The sequence below is a fragment of the Macrotis lagotis genome, chromosome 1, assembly GCF_037893015.1.
Source record: "Macrotis lagotis isolate mMagLag1 chromosome 1, bilby.v1.9.chrom.fasta, whole genome shotgun sequence".
In the NCBI taxonomy this organism is placed as follows: domain Eukaryota; kingdom Metazoa; phylum Chordata; class Mammalia; order Peramelemorphia; family Peramelidae; genus Macrotis; species Macrotis lagotis.
The window spans coordinates 402,492,268-402,512,424 of record NC_133658.1 but is presented as its reverse complement, the minus strand read 5'-3'; the positions used below and the strand labels follow the sequence as shown (position 1 = coordinate 402,512,424).

At 35.9% G+C, this 20,157-nt stretch overlaps 1 protein-coding gene across 1 annotated transcript in view; it reads left to right on the top strand.

The window, feature by feature from the left end:
* The window catches only part of LOC141506160 (serine/threonine-protein kinase 32A-like), a 105,664-nt gene that overhangs the window by 59,435 nt on the left and 26,072 nt on the right, over positions 1 to 20,157 (top strand). The window contains 2 exon segments of the mRNA XM_074212670.1: positions 3,501 to 3,590; positions 13,948 to 14,045. Of these exon segments, the coding sequence (XP_074068771.1) occupies positions 3,501 to 3,590; positions 13,948 to 14,045 (188 nt within the window).

The window sequence follows — 20,157 nt, the reverse complement described above, 5'->3', positions numbered from 1 at the left end:
GCATGTGAAAAATCTGAAAAATGGTTCAGAAATATCTAATTATGAAATATTTTTTCTTTGAAGAAGATATGTATTTTTAGGTTGGGATCTGTAAGGATTTTAAAATTTTATTTATTTATTTTGAATTTTATAATTTTTCCCCAATCTTGCTTCCCTACCCCCACCCCCCACAGAAGGCAGTCTGTTAATCTTTACATTTGTTCCCATGCTATACATTGGAGAGCTGTAAGGATTTTTTAAGGCTCTATGGAGAAGACATTTAGAAAGGAGGTGATGTGAAATTTCTTCCTTTTTAGAGTTGTCTTAAGTCAAAAACAAGCCTTAACAAGATAATTCTATGAAGTTTATGACTAGCTGACCAGTAACAGTATATTTTGAAAAGCCATTTCCTATATTTACTAGATTATAAAGATTCTTAGGAGACAGTGTTTAGAGTCTGGAATGAATTGAATGATGTCAGACTGTTTCCAGATAAGTGAAGAAAAGTCAATTACTGTTATATTGAGAATTAGAAGTGACTTTTGATTTGACATTGGTCCTAGTCAAAGAATTATGAATAATTACATATGTCTTTGCTTTATTATTGTTTTCATTTGATAACAGAGTATACATATTCATCTATTTTAATATTTAATTATAAATAAATAAGAATTATTAATGGGAGTTATTTAATGTCACTTCTAATGTGAACTAATTAATTAATTATAAGAATAAAGTTTAGGGGTGCCTAGGTGGTGCAGTGGATACAGCACCAGCCCTGGAGTCAGGAGTACCTGAGTTGAAATCTGGCCTCAGACACTTAATAATTACCTAGCTGTGTTGCCTTGGGCAAGCCACTTAACCCCATTGCCTTACAACACCCCCCAAAAAAAGAATAAAGTTTAGTATGAGAAATATATTATTTAAACATACTCTTGAATAACTCTAGAGCTAGACAGAAAAAAAAAAGTAAAATAAAGGAATGAATCCAGAACTAGGATAGCTTGGGTGACCCATGGCTGAGTGTGGTTAGATGTCTAAGACCCCATTTAACCTTGCTACATGTATGGAGAATGCTGGGAATGGGGAAGTCTCCTTAGTTCATGCTACATTTTTATATTTAATGTATAAGGATAATTTCAGGGGGAGAAGACCCTTACATCTGGTCTCATGTAGAGGTTTGAGCTTTGAAGAAAGCTATGGATTCTAAAAAGCAGAAGAGAGAAGGGAGAGCATTCCAGGAATGCTTGGCAAGTTGGACTTAGGATAAGGAGTGAAAAGGCTTTAAAGTGCCCCAAAGAAGAATTTGTCTTTAATCATAAAAACAGATTGGGAGCCCCTGGAGCCCATTGATTAGGGAAGTGACATTGGACAGACTTTCTCATTAGAAATATCATTTTGACAACTGTAGAGAATGGATTAGAAACCAATAACCTGAGGCAGGGAACTCATTAGTAGTCTCCTGCAATAGTCAAAACATGAATGATGAGGTCCCAAATCTTGTCAATGACAATGAAGAGAAGAATACTGATCAGACTGGAGTTGGACTAAATGATCTTTGAAGTCCTTTTTTTTTAAATTCTCTGTTTCTATGAGAACTCCCCTTTCCTTCTCCACACACACAGAGAAGTTATTAATATATTCAATTCCATTTGAGCCATCAAACAATTATTAGACATATACAAAGCATTTTGTTAGAGAATGAGGGTATAAAACAGCCCCTGCCCCTAGGAGCCTGTACTCTGTATATATAATATAGTATTGAGAGAAGTAAGTAAAATGTAAGGTGTTTTGTGCAAGTCTTCACAAAGGAGTTGGCACCAGAATTGAACCTTGAAAGAAGAAAGGCAGATTGGAGAGACAGTTTGAGAATGGGATATTATTCTGGGTATCAAAATAATCATAATGCGATATCAAATTATTTTAAAAATTCATCACTACTATGAGGTAATCTAGTACAGTGATGAATTTGAAGTCAGAAGCTCTGGGTTCATCTTTTTTTTTTAGGTTTTTGCAAGACAATGGGGTTAAGTGGCTTGCCCAAAACCACACAGCTAGGTAATTATTATGTGTCTGAAGACAGATTTGAACTCAGGTCCTCTTGACTCCAGGGCCACTACTCTATCCACTGCACTACCTAGCTGCCCCTCTGGGTTCATCTTGACTCTGCTACTGCATATTATGTGACATTTGGCAGGTCATCTAACTTCTCTTAATTTTTCATCTGTAAAATAAAAAAGGGACTGAGAATGGAGTAGATAATTGTCTCTAAATCTGCTATCATATGATTTCTTTCTTTAATTTCAGGGGCAGCTAGGTGACACACAGTAGATAGAGCACCAGACTTGGAAATCAGGAGATCCTAAGTTCAAATCTGCTCTCATACACTTGATACTTACTAGCTATGTGACCTTGAGCAAGGCACTTAACCCCATTGCCTTGAAAAAAACAATAAATAGGGGCGACTAGGTGGCGAAGTAGATAGAGCACAGGTCCTGGACTCAGGAGTACCTGAGTTCAAATCCAGCCTCAGACACTTACTAACTATCTAACTGTGTGGCCTTGGGCAAGCCACTTAACCCCACTGCCTTGCAAAAACCTAAAAAAAAAGAAAAAGAAAAAAAATAAACAAATAAATGAATGAATGAGAAAAAAAAGAAAAATTTAATCTCATTCCCTCAATATTACAAAAGCATAATTCTAGAAGTGTGTTGGGAAACACTTACCATCTAGTTTCCTGGAAAAAAAATTATAGTTAAGGCATACTTTTAAGTTCAATCTGCATCATTAACATTTTCACCAACATTTTTCTTAAGTCTAGACAATCAACAAGATAACAAATTAAGTCCTGATTTGTAGCAATTGCCAATTTCCAAAGTGTAAAAGCTCACAATGAAAATTTAACAGTTCCATCTCATAAGTGAGCTGGCTCCAGCACTCTTGCATATTCCCATGGATAAAGTACAAAGGACATATTGATTACTTTTTTTCCTTTGGGTTTTGATTGGCTGTCAACTTCTTGTCCTTTTGGACTTAGTAACACCTGGGTTTCAATTGAACTTGAAAATTAGGAAACTGACTTCCCATCTCATGTATCCCTATCCCATGTAAATACAAATTTGCAGTCAGATCTTTAATAGAGTTATCATTTTCATAGATAGGGTTTGTGTTCTTTTTTACCCTTTGGGCTTCCAGTCATCCCCACAATCAATGGAACTTCATCAGTCTATCAACCATCAAGGACTTATTCAGTGCCATCATGTACTAGACATTTTGCTAGGCCCTTGAGACCAAAAAGGTTCAAGAGACATTTACTTCCAGATTCTTGGAATACTGAATAACTGGGATTTTAATGGATGTAGAAGGATTGTGTTGTTGAAAGCAGTTGTTAAAAAGACTAGGGGGTTTTTAGGGGTTAATTAATTAAATGATGTTATAAATATCCAAATGGTCCTTATCAGAAAAGAAAGGTTTCCCACCCCTATTCTAAAACCTAACCTTGACTCTTTTCTTTTCCATAGGACATGTGCATATTACAGACTTCAATATTGCTGCCATGCTGACCAAGGACATGAAAATCACCACAGTTGCTGGCACCAAACCTTACATGGGTAGGAATTTATTTGATTATTTAAATTGGTATTTTTTATTACCCCTGCATAGAGCTCTTGTGTTAAAATCCCTTCTAATGTCAATCAGCTGTAGAATATACATCCTTTTAAAGCTAATCTGTGAATTTTGTTACCTTTCTAAAAAAAATATTTTTTACTCTCTTAGCTATTTTCCAAATCCATGTTAAAAGTTAAATTTTTTAAACTTCTGCATTCCAAATTCTCTCCTTCCTTCCTGCCCCTCTCCCATTTTTTGAGAAGGCAAGCAATGTATCAATTATACATGTGAAGTCATGAAAAATATATTTCCATATTAGCCTTGTTACAAAAGTAAACAATACAAATATCAGAAAAATAAAGTAAAAACGTATGTTTCAGTTTGTATTCAGAGTTTATCAATTCTCTCTCTGAAGATGGACGGCATTTTTCATTATGGGCCCTTTGAAATTGTCTTTAATCATTGTCTCCATCAGAGTAGCTAATTCTTTTATAGTTGATTGTCCTTACTATGTTGCTATTATTGTATACAATGCAATCCTGGTTCTACTCTTTGCATTTTGCTTTAGTTCATATGTCTTCTCAAGTTTTTTTGAAATCATCCTGCTTATAATTTCTTATAGCACAGTAGTATTCCATCACAATCATACAACATCTTGTTCAGACATTCCCCAGTCAATGGACAACCCATCAGTTTCCAATTCTTTGCTACCACAAAAAAAAAAAAACTGCATTAAATATTTTTGTACAAAAAGGTCCTTTCCTCTTCTTTGATCTCTTTGAGGTACAGACCTAGGAGTGGTATTGTGAAGTCAAAGGTATGCACATTTCATAATTATTTGAGCATATTCCAAATTGTTCTCCAAAATGAATAAACTAGTTCAAAATTCCTACAACAATGCATTTAGTATTACATATTTTCTACATCCCTCTAGCATTTATCATTTTCCCTTTCTGTCATGTGAGCCATTGTGATAGATATGAGGTGAGATGGTATCTCAGAGTTGATTTAATTTTCATTTTCTTAATCAGTAGCAATTTAACTCTTTTTTAATTTAATTATTGATAACTTTGATTTCTTCTTCTGAAAGAAGTCCTTTAACCATTCTTCAATTGGATTTCATTTTTATAAATTTGGGTTCATTCCCTATACATTTAAGAAATGATGCCTTTAGCGAGGGGGAATGAGGGAACCTTCGCTCTCATCAGAGGTGGCTCAGAGAGGAAACAGCATATATACTCAATGGGGTATAGACATCTAGAATAAGAAGGAGAGAAGAGGGATGGGGGGTGGGGGGGTGGTGAGTGATGGAGGAGAGGGTGGATCACGCGGGAGAGTGGTCAGATATAACACATTTTCTTTTTTACTTCTTGCAAGGGGTTGGGATTGGATGGCCTGTCTGGGACCACGGGGCCAAGTGGTTGCTGAGCCTTAGGGGTGGTAGGTAAGTTCGGGGCCTCTTGGCCCCAGGGCCGGTGATTAGTCTGCTGTGCCACTCAGCTACCCTATAGCACATTTAAGAAGAGGGACAGAGTGAAAGGAGAGAGAAAATATAGTGTATGGTAGTGGGGAAGTATGAATAGAGGGAGTTGCAATCAGCAATGGCAACAGAGGAAAATTATGGAAATAAGCTTTTGTGATGGACTTATCCTAAAGAATGTGATCCATCCGCAACAGAGCTGGTGGTGTTGGAACACAGACTGAAGCACATTTTATTATTATTATTATTATTATTATTATTATTATTATTATTATTATTATTTTGGGGGGAGGGGTTTTCAGGGTAGATGGAGTTGGGTGGCTTGCCTGCGGTCGCACAGCTGGGTGATCGTTGGGTGTCTGGGGCCAGATTTGGGCTTCGGTGCTCCTGACTCCAGGACCAGTGCCCCATCCAATGTGCCACTTAGCTGCCCCTATTATTATTATTTTTTTTATTTTATTTTTAATTTTTTCCTCTTTATTGCTTATGAGGGTCTATTTTTGGGGGTATTATGTTTACTCTTAAACAAGGGTATTTTAATAATGTATAAAAATCATTTGTACAAAAATAAAATAAATATAAATTTAAAAAGAAGAAATGATGCCTTTATCAGAAATTTGCTGTAAAAATTTTCTCAGTTTCCTGTTTTCTTTCCAAGTTTGGCTACATTAGTTTTGGTTGGGCAGATTCTTAAAAATTTTAAATGATCAAAATTATCCATTTTACATCCCATGATCCTCTCTCTCTTTGGTCATAAACTCTTCCCTAATCCATAGAACTGACAGGTAAAATTTTGGGTGCTCTCCCAGTTAACTTCTAGTATCCCTCTTTATGTCTAAATTATTCATCCATTTTGATCTTATCCTGATATGTGGTGTAAAATGTTGGTCCATGCCTAGTTTCTGCCAAACTGATTTCTAGTTTTCCCAGCAATTTTTTGTGAAAAAGCCTGTATCTTTGGTTTTATCAGACCCTAGATTACTATGGTCATTTACCACAGGTTATTGTATTCCTAATCTGTTCTATTGATCCATCACTCTATTTCTTAGTCAGTACCAGAATGTTTTCATAATAGCTTTTTGGAGATATTGTTAGAAAACTGGTACTGTTAGGTTTTCTTCTTTCACATGTTGTTACCTTCTTAAAGTATAAGGAAACACCCTATAATTGGATCAGGCATATTCTCAATTCATAAGCATTTATTTATTAAGGATTTATTGTATGCTCAGAGTTATGGTCAGTGTCTTGCACAACTTAGATTCCATTGGAAGAAACAATGTTTAAATATAGGCAAATTGATACAAAATAATGTTTGGGGAGAAAACACAAGCACCTGTATGAATTCATCAGGACAAGTTGCTTAGAGAATATGACACTTGAGCTGAACTTTGAAGGAAATTAGAGATTCTAAGAGTTAAAGGGAAAGAGGAAATGCTGAATAAACATGGGGTACAGCCAATGCAAAGGCATAGAAGTGGAGTGATAGGTGTGTGGAATAGCGGATAACCCAGTTTGCCTGGTTTGTAGAGTTTGTAAAGGCATATAATGTACAAGGCTGAGAAGGCAGCAAGGTTAGAGCCAACTTATAAAGTGCTTTAAATGCCAGCAGGACAAATTCACCTTTTAAAAAATCTTTTTTTCCTTCCTCCCCTTCCTTATTAAAATAGTCATATTATGTTTCTTGGATTACTGTATAATAGTTAATAGGAAAACTTTAAATGTCCTTGATTGAATGTTGTATAGTGGAAACAATGCAGCCCTGGAGTCAGGAGAGACTTGGGGATTGAAATCTGTCTCTCTGGAGTCAGAATTATTATCTCTGGAAAAATGAACAAATTCTTAACCTCTCTGAGACTCAGCTTCCCCTACATAAAATATAGATATAATAATACTTGCAGTAGCTAACTCACAGAGTTTTCAGGAGAAGCAAATAAATAATATATATGTAAAACTTTATTTAAATCTTAAAGTGCTTTATAAACATTGGATATTATAACTATGATACTAATCCTTTGATTTAAAAAAAAAGCTAAAATCCCCAAAGGGCTAATAAACAGGAAAAGACTAGCTTCAAATGAGCTAATGTCTGTAAAACATACTTTATAAATGACAAAGTTTTGCATAAATTCCAGCCATTCTTATGACTATTATTTTTATTATCTTGGCAGGTACATGGAGCCAGATATTTGCAATGCAAAAAATCCTGGCAGTAATTGATGGAGAGAACAAAAAGTTGGGACTTGTAGGCCCAGGGTCAGTGGTAAAAGCTGAGGGGTGGTTTGGTGCTGACCACCCTAATGAAAATAGCCTGGTCTGCCAGGGATCTCTGAGTCCTGTCATTTTGGTTTACAGAGATCATCTGAAGAATCTTGAGGAACACTAGTATAACTTTCCAGTGGACATTCCCAGTGCACCAGGAGATGCCAAGAAAGCCACTTGTGTGGAAATCACATGGGTGTCTTCTAATGAAGTCCAGTCTCAGTTTATGCAAATCATGAGTATTTTTGTTGGCACCAGCCAGGAATGATTTGCAAGTGTACTCCTGCTTCCCCCGAGGAACTGTAACCTCTGTTCTACAGTTTCAACATTCTCTTTTTTTCCTCCTCTGTGAATCTGATTGTCAGTCATAGAAGCGGTGTTTAGACCTTGACAAAGAAACTCATAGCAGCCAAAAGATTATTTGTTCAATTAAATGATAGGCTACTAAATAGCAGCAGGACCTGTGATTGTCCAACCCCAGAGCACCAGCAGTCAGCTGGTACTGGATGGTGTCTTTAGACTGTTTTATAAAGATAAGCAATTATTTTGGGGTATGTCTGGTAAGATTGTTTTTTTTTAACTTAAACTCCCTCTGCTCTTTCAGAATAGCAATTGTTCTGCAATTATAGTCTTAAAGGTTAAGTAATTTATATAGGACCACACAGTTAATAATGGAGGACTGGAATCTAGGACTTAATGCTCCCAGGATCAGATCTCTCATATCTCCCATGATTTGCTGCCTCTAATAATGAGGACAATGAAGAAGAAAAAAAGCTACCATTGTCATTATCATTATCTAAGCATAATAGGAACCCATAAAAACTCAAAAACCATTTTCTTTTTTTAATTTTGTTTTTCAATTATATGCAATGATAGTTTTAATATTCATCTTTTTTTACTTTTGTTTTTTTTTAATTTTAAAGATTTTATTTATTTTGAGTTTTACAATTTTTCCCCTAATCTTACTTCCTTCCCCCCACCCCCCACAGAAGGCAATTGCCTATCTTTACATTGTTTCCATGGTATACATTGATCCAAATTGAATGTAATGAGAGAAAAATCATATCCTTAAGGAAGAAACATAAAGTATAAGAGATAGCAAGCTCAGAAGATATCAGTTTTTTTGTTTTCTAAATTAAAGTTATTAGTCCTTGGTCTTTGTTCAAACTCCACAGTTCTTTCTTTGGATACAGATGGTATTCTCCATTGCAGACAGTCCCAAATTGTCCCTGATTGTTGCACATGGAATGAGCAAGTCCATCAAAGTTGATCATCACCCCCATGTTGCTATTAGGGTGTACAGTGTTTTTCTGGTTCTGCTCATCTCACTCAGCATCAGTTCATGCAAATCCCTCCAGGCTTCCCTGAATTACCATCCCTCCTGGTTTCTAATAGAACAATAGTGTTCCATGACATACATATACCACAGTTTGCTAAGCCATTCCCCAATTGAAGGACATTTACTTGATTTCCAATTCTTTGCCACCACAAACAGGGCTGCTATGAATAACTTTCGTCTTTTTGCAAACTTTTAAGTTCTTATTTTCTACCTCCCCTCCTTACTTCCCTGCTTTCCATGACAGCAAATAATCTTATATACATGTTATATATGTATAATCATGTTTAGAATATTTCCATATTAGTCGCATTGTGAAAGAAGACTCAGAATTAAAGAGAAAAAAATGAGAAAAAAGCATAAAATGAGTTTTTAAAAGTGAAAATAGTATGCTTTGGTATACATTCAGATTCCATAGTTTTTTCCCTCTAACTATGGATAGCATTTTCTATCATACATCTTTGAGAATTGTCCTTGATCACTGAATTGCTGAGAAGAACTACATCCATCATAGCTGATCATTATACAATTTTGCTGTTAATATGTTTAGTGCTCTCCTGGTTCTGTTGCTTCACTCAGCATCAAAGAACTCTATTTCTAATAAATGTTACCATATTGAATATTCATAATCTCCAAGCTTCGTGGTGTTAAAAGCTTTCAAATTACAGTGACCTAGTAAAATAAATTAAAGCCATGTGGAAACAGAATGAAGTACCTGATGGTCTTTTCTATTGCTAGAGACATCCTGAAGATGCTTTCTATGAGACTGCAGAGGATGACTTTACTTACTAGTACTTTTGTTCAGCTATAAAAAGCAATTACTTTATCTACCTGTACAATAGCCTATACAATGTTAAATTTACAAAAGAATAATAATAGCATTTTGACTTTTCCAAGGACCAATTCTTTGTGAACTTCATGGAAAAGAAAAATGAAAATGAAATAACATAAGTTCCCATTTATATAAGAACTTTAAGGTTTGCCTAGATTCACTTAAACCTCAAATAAGATCCTCATAACAACCTTATGAGGAATATACTATTAGTGTTCTTATTTTACATGAGGAAACTGAGGTTGAGTGAGAGCAAGTGGCTTTCCTAGAGTCCCAAAGTAAATAAGTATCTGAGATAGGAGTCTAACAAGTCTTTCTGATTCAAATACCAGTGTTTGATCTGTTGCATCACGTTATAAGAAATGAAAGTGGTTAACAGAAGTAATTCTATTCAGCTTAAGCACCTTACAGTATCCACATAGGATCATAGACTTAGAGCTGGATTTGAACTAAGGTCCTCCTGTCTCCAGGGCTGGTGCTCTAACTACCTTCTACCTTGCTGCCAGCTGGGCTATGAACTATGTTGGCAAAGGGATAATAAATAAAATTAATAGATACTGAAAGAATGAAACAAAAACATCCTACTCTTGTGGTTGGCTTATCTTCACCAGAACCAGTCTTAGGCAAAGCAAGTTCTTACTCTTGGGGACATCTCCTATGACCCTTTCTTTTGGATTCCAGTATCAAGGGCTTTGTTCTTCTCTTGATTTTGTCATTTTGCATGTATGAAAAGCCCTCCCTATGTCCAGCCTGGAATCTCCCTAGTATCATTGTTACAGTTTTTTGGAGGATCTCTGAGCAACTCACCTCTACCAATTGCAAAAATAATGCAGAGATAAATAATATACCCTGGATAAAACTGTAGGTGGATAGCTAGGTGCTGTGATGGATAGAGCTCTGGGCCTGGAATCAGGAAGGCCTCAGTTCAAATTCAACCTTAACAGATGTATAACCCTGGACAAGTCACTTAACACTGTTTACCTCGGTTTCCTCATCTCTAAAATGAGCTTGAGAAAGAAATCACAAATCTAGTATCTTTGCCAAGAAAACCACAAAGAGGGTCATGAAAAATTAGATACAACTTAACAACAACAGCAGGAAGCTGGGGACTGGGAAAGGGGGCAGAAGCTCTGCCTGGATGAGAAGCAAAGAGGAGTGGACAGCACAGGCAGACATGGGAAAAGATATTAATGTCAACTTAAGAAGCATATTTACCTAGTGAGATTTCATCCATTCCCTTTAGTATTTCATTCACTTCATTACTTACCTGGTTGGGTGGAGAGAGAGAGAGAGAGAGAGAGAGAGAGACAGAGACAGAGACAGAGACAGAGACAGAGAGACAGAGAGACAGAGAGAGAGACAGAGACAGAGAGAGAATTGGAGAGACGGTCTGTCAGAGAGACAGAGACAGAGAGAAGGGGGAGGAGAGAGTGAACAAGAGAGGGAAATAGAAAAAGAGAAGAGACAAAGACAGAGAGAGAGAGAGAGAGAGAGAGAGAGAGAGAGAGAGAGAGAGAGAGAGAGCTAACAAAAGGACCCCATTCCCCAAAGCAGATAGAAAATTTTACAGATGGAGAAAAATAAGCCTCATTTTATGGAACTTCAAAACCCAGCAAATCACAGTTTCCAAATACCAGGGGATGAAATAAATCCCTTCTTTGTCATGATTGAAACAAGTGAATGCCTGTAATTCAGCCCTTTTCTATCCTAGACTCTAGTACTCAATAATAATAAAAGAGGAATAAAGAGGACTGGTAAGTCCATTTGCTACACTTTAAGCTGTCATTTTCAGGAATGACATGTGTCTCTAAGGTTTTCATCATTCTAAGGTCTGGGTCTGGTTTCCATGGTGAGAAAGTTGAAGAGAGTCAATTTTTTTTGTTGTTGTTGCTTAGTTTAAGCAATATCTGACTAACTTTTGCAAAAAATATGATGCTTTTTGTCTTTTTCCTATAGGGCTGAAAGTAGAGAAGGAATAGATAATACTTTAGAGAAAACATAATCCCAGTACCACATCCATATTTCCTGAAAGAGAGTATGCTCTTTCAACATCTTTTTTTTTGCTTGGGTTACTTATGACAGTGTGGACAAAGAGCTGGTCTCTAAATCAAACCAAGGTTCAAATCTTTCCCATAACTTCATAGCTTTGTGATACTTGGAAAATTACTCAATGCCTGAGGTCAATAAAGAACAATGGTTGATCTGCATTAGTAGAAGGTGTTTTTCCTCTAGTTTAGAGCCCTAAATCAATAGAATCACCAATGAGAAGGTGGGGGGGAGGTTGGGTAGGCCAAGGTACTAGGTGCTTTCTTTCCAAGAGAAATTCTTCATTAGCCCCATTTTATCCATCTTATTTACAAGCTTCTTTTGAGACCAGATAAGGAATTTAAAAAAATCTTGACCTTAGTGGAAGGCATTGTAGTTTTTGTTTTGCATTTTTATTTTTGTAATTTAAATCAGGGTTTGGATAAGTCCATCAATAGACATTCTGTAGTGGACCCTGGTACCCTTTATCATGTGAAAGTAACAGTTTTTAGAAGCTGTCTAGTACAATGTCTCCAAAGACTACTTGTAATATGAGGGTCATAAAAGTATCTATGTGGCAGCATTGCTGGGGAATTAAGTGAAATACTGAACCAAAATAAAGTACTTTGTAAACTTTAGAAAAGAAAAATTTCTCTGGAAATTAAAATTCTGAACAAATAGCTACAAACATTTAATGAAGAGCATTTATGAAAATCAATCTCTTACAATGAACATTACTGTTACCGTATAACAGTAATATTGTTTTACGAATGACTTTTAGCAAATTGTCTATTATAAATATCCAAGTTAACTATAAAGGACATATAAAGAAAGATACTTTTGCATCCAGAGAAAGACATGATAAATAGAAGTATTTATAGAATAATTTCACACACACATGTGTATTTATATACATACACACATATTTGTTTCTAAGGTAGACATCTCTAAGGGGGGAAGTAGGAAAAAAATTCACATAATAATGGATATTTGAAAGGAATAGCAAGTTGCACATAGTAGATTTGCAGTTTCATTTGCAATCCCTTTTTTTATTATAGTATGTTAAAGAAATTATTTACTTCTTAAATTAAAAATTTTAAAAATCAGTCACTTATAGTTCCTAATAGCTGTTATATGATCCAACTAGTCCTAGGACAGCTAGGTAGTGCAGTGGATAGAGAACTGCCCTTGGAGTCAGAAGGATTCCAGGAGAATAGGAATTCAAATCTGGTCTCAGACACTGGACTCTTTTTGTTTGTTTGTTTGTTTGTTTATTTAGTTTTTGCAAGGCAATGGGATTAAGTGGCTTTTGCCCAAGGCTACACAGCTAGGTCATTATTAATTGTCTGAGGTCGGATTTGAACTCAGGTACTCCTGAGTCAAGGACCAGTGCTCTATCCACTGTGCCCCCTAGCCAACCCTAGACACTTGATTCTTACTAGCTGTGTGACCTTGGGCAGATCACTTTACCCTGACTGCCTAGCATCCAGAACAATCTCAGTCATCGTGATTCATATCTGGCCACTAGACCCAGATGACTGTGGAGGAGAAAGTGTGGCTGGTGACTTAACACAGCTCCCCCTCACTCAAACCCACTTCATGTGCTTGTTATGGCATCACCTCCCTGATGCCATGGTCTTCAAGACATGAAGGGAAAATACAGTAGTCCTAAAAGGCTTAGTTTGCCTGTACAAATTTAAGCATTAATGAATACACCCATATCTAGGACTGATTTCTTGTTCTTAACTATCTTCTGTCCCATGGGGAAATGCCAGGCCCTTAGAAAGCCACTATCGTCTCTCTAGGGTGGAGGCAAAGATATTTGACTTTCTAACCTACAATATTGTTTCAAAGAAAGCTCTTTGTAAACTTTAAAGTGTTGTCTCCAGGTGAGCCACTTTTCCTATTATTCTTCCTCTAAAGTCCTGTAGTGCTGCAGCAGCGTATCAAAGGCTATGGCAGTGGAGCACAAGTTCTGACTTGTCCTACCAACTTAGAAATTTTTCTAGGATCCTGCCCAGTGATGTTTTGGGTTGTCTTTTTTTTAAGTTTTTTTTTTTTTTTAGCCCCTGGAATTTATGAAGACTGTATCACAATCTGCATTAACAGAGCAATAAAATCAGGGACGTATGAGAAGAGGGTAATCTGAGTGTCTTGGCAGCTCCCAGACATTGAAGTTGGGGATGATGCCAGCCTACTTCAACACAAAGGCCTTTTCTTTGAGGGGAAAAAAGCATAAAAAGAAATTTGGGCAACAGGAAATGATGATACTTCTGAATAGAAGGACAGAATTCTGCTTATATCTCAAGACATTTGTTTTCTAAGACACACACACACACACACACACACACACACACACACACACACACACTCATTTTATCAGGGACCTGGAAGAAATCATTAGCCCCATTTTTCTGTATCTTCCAGCCCCTGAGATGTTCACCTCAAGAAGACAAATGGGATACTCCTTTGCTGTTGACTGGTGGTCCCTGGGAGTGACTGCTTATGAGCTGCTCAAAGGCCGGGTAAGATAAAATTGTACTTCAGCTCGTTTCATGACACAATATACTGTATTTTTACAAGGAAAAAAAAAACATGGTCCACCTGCAACAATTCAGTGTATCCTCAAGCTCTGCCTCCTCTACATCCCTCTTTTGAATTGACAGCCAAATATAAGTAAGTCCTGTACCCCAATGAGGAGCTGGTAAGAATCTGTGTGATTTCAGGGCAGATGAATTCCCTGTCATTCAGCATGGGATTCAGAATGTTGGTTATTAAGCCGCAGAAATTGGAGGAGCCATTTGAATAATAGAAATCTCCCAAGTGGTGACTGCAGTACTATTCATTAAGTAACTCATGTAAATATATTTGTATGTTTGAAGAAAGTCATTTCGCAATCACAACATGACAGCCTAGTCGAGAAACTCCCCACTATTGCAGGTGTGAATTATTAATGCAACACCATTCATGCCTCATCATGTTGAATTCTTTCCTTGATTCTGAAGTCTTGGGTTCAGGGGCAAAAGAGTGTTGTCTCTGAAAACAATTTTTTTTTTTGCACTAATGGAAAGAGTCTTCTTTTTCTTTCTTTTTTTTTTAACATATTAAAGTGACTATTGATTTTCCACTGATAATTCATTTCATTTAGGGGAGAGCTTCTGAACATTTTCTAGCACTCCTCTTCATGAACATTGCCATAGGGGATACAAAGAGGAAAGTAGAGAGGAATATCCAACAAGAAAGAAAGCAGGCAGACGAATGAGAAGACCTCTGGTATTGTGATCCCTGGTGATTGGAAGACATCAGCTGAGAAACACTGATCGAAAGTCCTTAGTGTAGTTTAGGGCATCTCATTTTGAAAATTCTGTGGTATCCTAAGAAATGAAATTGGATGGAGTGGGGAACGAGAGTCAGGAGAGTGAAATTCTGGGTAGGAAATAGCAAAATTGAGGAACAGGGATTAAATTCCTGGATACTATAGTATATAGCAGAGATAAAAGAATTCAGACTCAATCCAAGGAATAGGGAGTAAAATGGAAAAGCCCTTTTAATAAAAAGGGCCCAAATATATATTTTATAGTAATTCTCATTTCTCTGATCCACATGGACCACCATGATATTAAGGCCCCTCCTCTGAATGAGCTCCTGCTTATCAGTGCTCTTTCTAAAATATGCTTCCTAGAAATGGACACAATTCTTCTTACCAGGGCAAAGAACAACAAGCCTATCATCTCCATTGTCCTGGTAATTACATATTTCTTTCTTTCTTTCTTTCTTTCTTTCTTTCTTTCTTTCTTTCTTTCTTTCTTTTTTTACTTTAGCATCCCTTTTTCCATATTTTATATTTTATTTTATTTTTCCACTTACATATTATAAAATTTTTTCTACATTCATCCACTTGCATATTTATAAGGTACACAATTTTCTACCACTTTCCCTTCCCACCCCACCCCCCTCCCCTCAGTGGTGAACATTCTGGTAAAAGTTATACATGTAGATTGTTATTAACAGATTTTCAATTAGTCATTTTGTATATGAGCAATTAGGACTAAGGAAAAATAGATAAAACCATAATTACATCTTTCTTAATAGAGCCTAAGATTTTTTTCACTCTTGAATACTATTGACCCATTTTGAAATTTCACTGTTGTTAATTATTTCAGTCATGCCTGACTCTTCATGACTCCATTTGGGAGTTTGTGGTAAAGAAATTGGAGTGGTTTGTCATTTCCTTCTCCAGCTTATTTTACAAATGAGGAAACTGAGGTAAATAGGATTAGGGTTAAGTGATTTGTCCAAACTGTGGATAGAGTAGAGTCAGGGAGACCTGACACCTGATTTGAACTCAGGTCTGCCTGACTCCACTCTATCCACAGAACACCTAGCTGCCCAGTTGAGCCTCCTGTCCCCTAAAATCAGGTAAACTGCTTTCTAGCCACATCACCTTGAGTGTCATTTCTACTTTTTAAAATAATCATTGGATTCAGATGCATTAATAATACAAATGTGGTGGTATCTCTGTGATCTAGGATGAGAAAAGATTATTACAAAAATACTGGAAAGTCTGTTTCATTTCATGTGGATTTATTTTCCCTCTTACAGTTTCATCAATGACTGCTCTTCATTTGATTTCACTTGGTTGGATCTCATGCCAAACTTTTTGTAGACATTTTTTTTTTACTGTTTCTTAGTCTTTTGCCCAGCAACATTGTTTATAATTTTCCATTGGCCTCCTCTGTAATGTTTTGACTATGAGTTTATATTATAAATCATTTTATAGTTTTTTTGCTACCAGGTCTCCTCAGCTAAAAGGAATTATCATAGGAGCAAAGGTAGTTTCCAGGGAATTTTTTTGTCTTCTTATTTTGGTTATTATTATTATTGTTATTATTATTATCATCATCATTATTATTATGTTTTTGCAAGGCAAATGGTGTTAAGTGGCTTGCCCAAGGCCACACAGCTAGGTAATTATTAAGTGTCTGAGACTGGATTTGAACCCAGGTACTCCTGACTCCAGGGCCGGTGCTTTATCCACTATGCCACCTAGCCTCCCCCTTGGTTATTATTTTAACTGATTGATCACTGTATTTCAATCCCAGTTCTACCACTTACCATCTGCTTAATCTTAGGAAAATTATTTAACATCTCTGGACCTTAGTTTCTTCATTTGTAAAATTAGGGGGTTGAACTAGATGACCCCAAAGACCCCTTCCAGCTCTGAATTAATGATCTTAAGAATTGGCAACAATTAGAGTCCATGTCTTTGTTTTTAATATTTATTATTTTTTCAGAGTCCATGGTAAGGGAGGGCTATAAGTGCATGGAATATTTTTGTCTCATTTTTCCCTTCTCTCTATTTCGAATTAATTTTGACTTTTGCTCTAATCAGGTCCTCTAGTAAAGCATCAATTTTTGGGTAAAAAATCATCTATTTAGAGGATCAACAATTTAATAATTACAAAATCTGAAAACTATGTGATTCTCTGTACATACTCTGTATAAAAATTCTGTGTGCATAGTTGTTGACATATTTTCTCCCCCCATTTGATTGTGAGTTCCTTGAGGGCAAAGAATTTTTTTTTTACCTCTTTTTTAATCCCTAGCACTTAACACAGTGCTGTACACATGACAAGCACTTAAATTGGTTGTCACACTTGATATCTAACCCCAGACCTCTGTTTGTATGATAATACTGTGAAGTCTACCTGAGTAGTTACCATGGGCAATTGAGTGTTGGATTTGAGACACTAGACAGGTGAAAATAAATTAGTGTGAATTATTTTAGTAAATAGAAAAAAAGAGGAGAGTGGATCTTAACCTAATTAAAGAACAGCTATAAAAATTTAAGTGGGTTCATCTCATGTTATAAACTCCTCTCTGGTGGTGTAACAATTTTTTGAAAATAGTTCCCAGGCTTTGGATTTTTTTTTTTTTTCTGCTTTAGCTTCATTAAAACCAGTTCTTACCTCTTCCAAGTGGTGAAGATTCTGGGGACAACTTGATGACAATTTCATGACTTCTCCCCACCAGGTGGAGATTATCTCAGGGTAACCATCTCAATGGTCAAGTCCATGACCTTTGTCTGTTGGCTCTTCAGAATTTACAAGTAGTGTTGTACTCTTGTGAGGTGTCTTTCAATAATTATATGTTGGACTTATATGAACTCAATAAACAATTATTTATTTATTAGGTTTTTGTTATGGTAGGTTTGTTATGCAAACCAGAAAACAGTTAAAAACATGTTTGCATTGGCCAACTTATTGGAGTCCTGTGCAGTAATTAAAAAATAAATCTAGTAATTATGATAACAAATTTGAACAAATTTATACAAAATGATTATAAACACATTTTTATATTAAAGGTCTCCAAATGCATCTTTGAATATTTTTATAAGGTATGTTCAGTTCTAATATTTGCTAATTGATTATATACACTAATAGAAAAGAAAAAAGGTATTATAATGTAAAAAAAATAATCTCAAATTACATATACTTGACATTAAATTAAATTGACTATATATAGCACACTTGATATATAAACTTTAGTTCTTTCTGTATTACCTCCCTATTAAGAATGCCTTAGGGGCGGCTATGTGGCACAGTGGATAAAGCACAGGCCCTGGAGTCAGGAGTACCAGGGTTCAAATCTGGTCTCAGACAGTTAATAATTACCTAGCTGTGTGGCCTTGGGCAAGCCACTTAACCCCATTTACCTTGCAAAAACCTAAAAAAAAAAAGAATTATGCCTTAGCTGAGCCTTGAGAAAAGGGTACTCTAATCCAGGAGTTCTTAACCTGGAGTCAGTGAACTCATTTTAGAAGATCTTTTGATAAATGTATTTCAATATAATTCTATGTATTTTTTATATATTTTCAAACATAATTCTGAGAAGGGGTCTATAGGCTTTCATTATATTTCCGAGGGGGGGGGGGTGGTCTTTGCCACCAAAAAGGTTAAGGATTCCTTCTCTGGATCACTTAAAGTAATTAAAAATGATTGTGATTGAATTTGAAATTCTAATGGGGAAAAAATTACTTTAGCCATCAAAAATCAATAAAATTGAATAAGAAGGGAAACAAATTATATTACCAGGCTTCTTATGATAATTGCTAGAAGACAATAGAAGCACAGTAGTTCCCTTTAAATAGTTGAAGGGCTACTGTCTGGAAGAAGACTTAGACTTCCTGTTAATTCTGAATACAGAACTGGGACCAGTAGGGGATGGTAAGTTAAGGAAGCCAGTTGTAAAGAAGCAAATTTCAGCTCCAACTTGAGAAAATACTCAAATAATGAGAGCTGTCTGAAAATGAAATTATGCGAAGTAGTGAGTTCCCAGAGTCAGGAATGCCTTTAGAAGAGAATCCTGCATAGAGGTGAAGGAGGGAATTGAACTTGATGACCATTTAAGATTTCTTCAAGATCTAGGATTTTGCAGTTCTATGAATCAGAAACTAAGCCATAAAAAATGATGTTTTGAAAAGTATGCTCAGGCAAGAAAGAACAAAATACCAACCATTTTTGAACAATTACCAACATCTCTTAGAGAGAGTGTTAAAAAATCACTTTGACATTTATAAGTTATTATTTAGATAGAAACATAAGTTTCAAAAAGGTAATGAATTTGAAAATGCTGCCTTGAGTCTTAGTTTAATAACAGCTGTTGACAAATGTGATCCTGAGTAGTTAAATTCTGCCTTCTCTACACTTAATGTTGCTGGCCTCTTCTCTCCAAGGTACCTCTGGAATAACCATCAATTTCTCAAAACTTGGCTGATTTCCAACCACATTCCTTTCATTTTGTGCTCTTCAAAGTTCTTTTTTTTTTTTGTTTATGAAATGCCATAGAACAACAGCCAATTAAATTGCTCCCAATTTAACACAAAAAATTGCTACCACCCAACACTTGAAATTATGGGAGGGAAAAATAATCATCAGAAGCGAATGTTCAGCAATGCCAAAAACTGAAGAGACATCAAAGAGAAGGACCTAAATCAGACCATTGGATGTGGCAATTAGGTCAACAATAGTGATCTTAAAGAGAACATTTTCAGGAAAGAGGGAGGAAGCTCAGTTGCAAGTGATTGAGGAGTGAATAGTGAAGAGATGAAGATATTGACTATAATCAATTTTAATTTTTTTAAATGTATGGTATTTTCATTTTTACATGTTTTGATTTCTAAAAATGTCTTTCCTTCCTTTCTTCTTCAAAAGAATCATCTCTTAGTACAAAGAAAACAAAATAAAGAGGAAAAAAATCAATTCTGCGAAACTGACCAATAAAGGAGCCACACAGAATAATAGAGACATTTTACCTCACCCATAACTGTATACCTCTACAAAATCAGTCAGTAAACATTTATTAAGCAGACATTGTGCTAAGTGCAGAAAATGCAAAGAGAGGTAAAAAATAGTCCCTGATTCCAAGGAGCTCACAGTCAAATGAGGGTATGCCTAACTTTCCTCAGTCCTTCCATCATTGAATATTTCTGTTTATAATCATCCTTGACAATTTGTTGGGCATGAGGTAAAACAGCATTATTTTAATTTGCATTCTTCTTGATATTAATAATCTTTTATGTAGTTGTTGATCATTTGCATTTCTTCTTCTGAAAACTGTTCAATCTCTCGACTACTT